This window comes from Stegastes partitus, unplaced genomic scaffold (genome assembly GCF_000690725.1).
Source record: "Stegastes partitus isolate 25-593 unplaced genomic scaffold, Stegastes_partitus-1.0.2 Scaffold143, whole genome shotgun sequence".
Taxonomy (NCBI): Eukaryota; Metazoa; Chordata; class Actinopteri; family Pomacentridae; genus Stegastes; species Stegastes partitus.
Genome location: NW_007577874.1, coordinates 764,046 through 770,045, shown reverse-complemented (window position 1 = coordinate 770,045; position 6,000 = coordinate 764,046). Strand labels below are relative to the sequence as shown.

Sequence of the window (6,000 nt, the reverse complement as noted above, 5' to 3'; positions counted from 1 at the left end):
AAGTCCTGCAGTGTGAACGTAGCCAATCTGTGGGATTGTTCAGTCAGATAATACGCCGTCATCCTGATTGGTGACATTAAATGTCATGTCGGAGTCACAATCCAAGTCTGTCGGTGTGTTCAGGCTGTTTTTATGGGTTCTGTTGGTTTTTTCTAAAAACCTGTCAGATAGCTTTAAGGTTTAGGATTGTTAAGGGTCGATTATCGAGTCACGACTGTACCTGCAAAAATAAAAGCACACAGTCTGACTGCACACCTCCTTAAAGGTCCCACACAGTGAAAATCCTTCTTGTTGTGTTTTATGGTTGTTCTAAATGTGAAAGTTTAAGATGGAAGCCAGTTCAACCCCTAACTATCCGATCTAGCTCGAGCAGAGAGAGCCTCGATCTGAGCGGGACTAAAATCAGGAGTCACACAGTCAACCTTTGTGGTATCTTGGGCTGAAAATCTGAGAGAAACTGTTTGGACGTGTGAGACTTTTATTAAACGGCTCAAATGTGGGACCTTTGCTGAAGGTAACGACGCAGACCGGTGGGTTCATCGTGAGAAAGGTGTTGCTGCACGGACAGTAAAGAGAGTTAAATCAGTCGTAATGAGCCTCCAGGAGCAGAAACGTCTTTGTGTTCGCCGTCACAGAGGAGAAATAATGAGTTCAGGTGTCCGTATGAAACGCTGCTTACTGTGGGTGAGTTTTAGCGAAAACAGAAACAAGTGACTGCAGAGAAGCTTTACTGTAGAGACAGTCTTTGTGAGGCATTTTGCAGCTGCTTTTGTGTAATTAAGGCGATTTATTCTGAAACAATCACACAATTTGAGCCGTTTATCTGCTAATAAACCTCCAGATTTATTAAGATAGATGCATCAGGAGACAGAATAACTCATTTATTTTAAGCTAGAACCGGTGGAACTGTAACACCGATGAGTTAATTGTGATAACTGATGAATCAAACCTGCTCCTGTATCTGTAAATATCTGTAAACGGAGCCGTTTTATTCCACCGTGTAATAAAATCATCACCAAACAGAGCGAGCACCTTCACAAGGTTTCCACAGACGCGCTATCAAACCGACAGCTTAAGTCGGATCTCTTATCGATCTCTGATTAAATGCTCCTCCAGAATCAATGAAACACTGAGTGCCTGTTCGTTCTAACTGAATCTCCGGCCTGGACCCACCGTCCGACTCCAGCGGCGGCGGCCACAGCATGTCGGATCCAAACTCGCAGGATCGCCGCAGAGACCCGCCGTTCTCCGCCACGCTCAGGGCGCCCTTCCTCTTCAGGGACAGGTGGCCGATACCTGGACGCACAACACAACACGGTGAGTGCACAGCGGCAGAGCTGCTAACGAGGACATGCAGCAGATTTAAATGTGCACGAGTAACAAAAAGCTGCAAGAATCAGCTGAGAAAACAAACGACGGCGTAGAAAAAGTGTCAGAACAGGAGCTGAAGATATGACGGAGAGAACAAGTGTGAGCCAGAGTGTGAACATAAACAGTCAAAATACAGTATTTATGAATTAAATGTGCATAAAAATAGATTTTTTTTGTCATTGTTGGATCTATAAAGCCTCACATATGCTGTCTGAGAAGAAATCTATAATCCATTTCTGTATTTTTGCACATTTTAAATGTTCTCCAACTCATTTTATCAAACTACCGACACCAACACATGCACATATTTCTATATGTTTTCCAGGTAACTGCAGAGAAAATCACTACCTACAGTAATTATCATTTATTACACTGAATACTTACATTTTTACTTTTTAAGTACAATGTAAATTTTTTATATTTTACGCTTATACTTCTGTTTTTATTTTAGGATGTATTTTTATGTTTTTCTTCTGTTTAAATTTCTAAGACTTGAACAAGAGCAACTATAATTTTTGCACTTTTCAGACATTTTATAGATAAAGAGATTAGTTGTTAAATTAAGAAAACAATCAGTGGATTAATCAATAATGACAGCGCTGTTGAGCTGTCTAGTATTATTATTATTATTATTATTATTATCTGCTTTTATTGTGCAATTATTTAAAAAAATAAAATCAAATGTTAACTATTATTATTAATAATAATAATAATAATAATAATAATAATAATAATAATAACATTATGGTCTATTTTTATTGTCCAATTATATTTTTAAACCTTTGACTTCTTATTTTATTCTCTTTTATGCTTGATTTCTTTACTATTTATTTACTTATTAATTTACTTACTATTACTATTTTATTATTGTTTATTTTTAATCATCTAATTGACTTTTTAAACTACTTATTTTCCTGTTGACTGTATTCTCCTTTATGCTTTATTTATTCACATATTTATTTCTATTATTATTATTATTATTATTATCATTATTTAATTATTTTTTAAAACTTTTATTTCATTTTTTATTTTATTCTCTTTTATGCTTTATTTACGTACTTTTTAAAAAAAAAATTACTATTATTATTATTACCTATTTTCATTGTCTAACTGATTTTTTTAAACTTTATTTTATTGTTTAATTCATTCTCTTTTACATCTTATTTATTTACCACTAATACTTCTACAACCATTATTATATTACAATTATATATATATACATATATATATATATATATTGTTTAATTAATAGACTAATGAGTGGATGAGTAGCTGATGAACATCTGTGACGTACCTTTGTCTGGACACACAGGTGATCTAAGTGTGCAGGTGTTACTACCTAAGCAGCCTTCGGCCCATCAGAACCTTACCTACCAGGCTGCGTGGGCCGGGCCGGGCCTTACCGTGGTGCGACTGCGACAGGTGGCTCTGCTGGTGGTGCGACTGGCCCAGGTGCGTGTGCGCCAGGTGCGTGTGCGCCAGGTGCGAGATGTGCGTGTGCGCCAGCGAGTCGGCCAGCCGCCCGGCGTTCCCGCTGCCGCCGCTCTGCGTGGACGAGGACGAGGAGGAGGTGGAGCCCAGGTGGGCGGGGCCGAGCTGCGAGGGCCGGCTCATCCAGTGCTCCATGCCCGACATGTCGTCGCCTGGCCCCGCCTCCTCCTCGGAGCCCGACGACGAGTCTGAGCACAGGGGGGACAGGCCTGGTGAGAGTCAGCAGCCGCCATTATTAATATTATTGATGCAAAACCTCCGCAGAGCATCACAGAAACACAAACACATGAGCAGGCAAACAGGAAACCTTCATACAACATCAAAGGAACGTTTGCTTTCTTGCTGAGTGTTGGATAAGAGGTCAGGGCTAGTTAGCTTAGCATAAGAATTTGAATGGGAGCAACTGTAAGGTAAGAAATTTTCCTTCAGGGATCAATAAAAGTATTTATAAAGTCTCACTGGTTAAACAAATAAGATGCTAATTCATTAGCATTAGAGGCGCTGGTAGGCTGGTTTCCTATTAGCTTCATGCTATGCTGACTGTCTATTTGGTTCAACCAATAACATGCTAATTCATTAGCATTAGAGGCACTAGTAGGTTGGTTTCCTATTAGCTTCACGCTAGGCTAACTGTCTATTTGGCTAAAAAAATAATGTGCTAATTTATTAGCATTAGAGGTGCTGCTAGGTTAGTTTCCTGTTAGCTTCATGCCAAGCTAACTGGGTAGTCTGTGAAACAAAATGTGCTAATTTGTGAGCGTCTGATGTGCTGGTAGGTTGTTGTGCTATAAGCTTCATGCTAAGCTAGCTGTCTATTTGGTTGAACAAATAACGTACTAATTTGTGAGCATCAGAGTGCTGCTAGGTTGGTTTTCCATTAGCTTCATGCTATGCTAACTGTCTATTTGGTTAAACAAAAAATGTGCTAATTCATTAGCATTAGAGGTGCTGGTAGATTAGTTTTCATATTAGCTTTATGCTAAGCTAACCTTCTATTTAACATTTACCACACAAACAGAGTGGTATCAGTCTTCTTATCTATCTCAGCTAGAAAGAGAACAAACGTACTCATGTGACAATCCAACAATATAAATGTTCACAGGTTTAAGTTACGCTGTAGTAGAAAGTATTTATATCAAGAAAACATCAATCAAACAAATTCTAGCTAATGAGCCACATTTATACATCACACATATTTAGCCATAAGCAAATGTTCAAAATCAGCAGTTCTAATAGTTATTCTAACTGTAAACAGGACGTATGTCTGCTGCCTCGTTTTGTTGACACGACAATATCCTACTATATTATATATTACACTATATATATATATATATCTACTATCTCTATGTTATCTGGATCGGTCATAACAAATACAGAACTTTATGTCCGTTTATGGCGAAGGTCTGACTTTATACTTGTTTATTATTTGTTTTTGATGTTAGTTTGTGTAATATCTGCGTTGAAGTCTTCTGTGAGCCAGACTGTAATTACATTTCAACACTGAATCATGGTCGATTTAATTTACACAAGAATTTTCAAAAAAAGACTCTTTCATGTCAAAGTGAAAACAGATTTCTACAAAGTGACGTCAGTTAATTAAAAATGTAAAACGTTGAGCTGCTTGTCCAGTAATTCAGATTCAGAATCAACCTCATGATGAGAAATAACATGAAAAAAACGTTTTTTAATCTTTAATAGTTCACGGGATTTTGTAAAGAGACGCAAATGTAACTGCACATAAAAAGATTTCACATACATCTGTATAAATATCCACATTTAAAATTGAGGCAGCATATTTTGCATTTTATATTTTTAATTAATCGGCATCATTTTAAAGTCTTTTTGGGGTTAATTCTTGTCAAAAAAGCCAAATTAAATTAACCATGATTTCATTCTATAGAAGCAATAAAAGGAGGAAACTTCCAAGAGGGACTTTTTTTTACTCTTTTTTGTCTCATTTTTCACGTTTTGTCTCATTTTGTGTCTTTTTCGTGTCGTTTTGTGTCTCATTTGTGTTGTTTTATGTCTCGTTGTTGCCTTCAGTCTTTAGTTTTAGTGTTTTTTTTGTACATTTTTTGTCCAAAAAGCCAAATTAACTCGACTGTAACTCTGTTTATATATAAAACAAAGCAGCATGTTGTTCTGATTCCAGCTACAGTTGGCTTCATGAACTCCAACTAAAGTAAAAATCTAAGGCTAGCTCTCTGGTTATCATTTATTCATGTGTTTATCACCAACTGATCGATCGCCGACATGTTTGTTTGTTTTGACTGAATGCTGACGGAGATGCAGGTTGTTTGTTGTTTTCTGGTGGAGCTGCAGGTTGTTTGTTGTTTTCTGGTGGAGCTGCAGGTTGTTTGTTGTTTTCTGGCGGAGCTGCAGGTCTTTCTCAGGTTTGGAGCTTCGGCCTGGAGCCGCTTCCTGGTCGGTTAGCATCTATGAGACGTGTTTTAATCTGAGCAGTGTGGCGTTTCTGATGCATAAACCTTATTTGCGGTGAGTTTTGGGCTCATTCTAACGTCATTAATCAGCTTTTATTCTGGTTCTGCTCAGGACTGAAACGCTCTCTCTCCCCACTGCGCTGAAATAAACGACCCAGCAAAGTGTTTGTTTGATTATTGAAGCTGATAAGAGTCACAATTTTATTTTTAAAAATAAGGTTATTATCTATGATATAAAAAAAAAAACAACTAAATCATATCTTTAAAAGCCCAAAACGTGGATCTTCTCGGGTCTTTGGGGGACGTCGGTGTCGCTTAAGATCCCCTCAGAGGTTGAAAAGTGACGTCGTTCCGTTTCCTTCATTAGAATTCAATCAGCGTCAGACTCGTGCTTCAGCTCTGATCAGACTCAGGCTGCCGAGCTCCAGTCGGAGGTGAAGGTCAGCCTCAGCCGCTCAGCGCTGCTTCAGTCTGCGGTTTGTTTTCACTGTGGGATTTTTCACGCCGCGGAAAATGTGCGTCTTTGCAGTTTTTTGGCGCCTGAGAACATTAAAAGCGTAATCCTGTCTGGGCGGCTCTCCAGGGTCAGACTCCAGGCTTCAGAGAGCTGCTGGAGTCTCCAGGCTTCACGTTTACAATCAGTTCTCCTAAAGTCACTGGTAGAAGATTTTTATATGCCTTTTATGGAGCTGACCTG

The 6,000-nt window shown here is 38.5% G+C and overlaps 1 protein-coding gene across 1 annotated transcript in view; it reads right to left on the bottom strand.

Moving 5' to 3' along the window:
* LOC103355343 (disco-interacting protein 2 homolog C-like) overlaps positions 1-6,000 on the bottom strand; it is a gene marked incomplete at its 3' end in the record, with an annotated part of 72,465 nt that overhangs the window by 39,194 nt on the left and 27,271 nt on the right. The window contains exons 5-6 of the mRNA XM_008279091.1: positions 2,775-3,071; positions 1,174-1,296 (exon numbers count right to left, since the gene is read on the bottom strand). Coding sequence (XP_008277313.1) covers positions 1,174-1,296; positions 2,775-3,071 — 420 coding nt within the window. The remainder of the gene's footprint in view (positions 1-1,173; positions 1,297-2,774; positions 3,072-6,000) is intronic.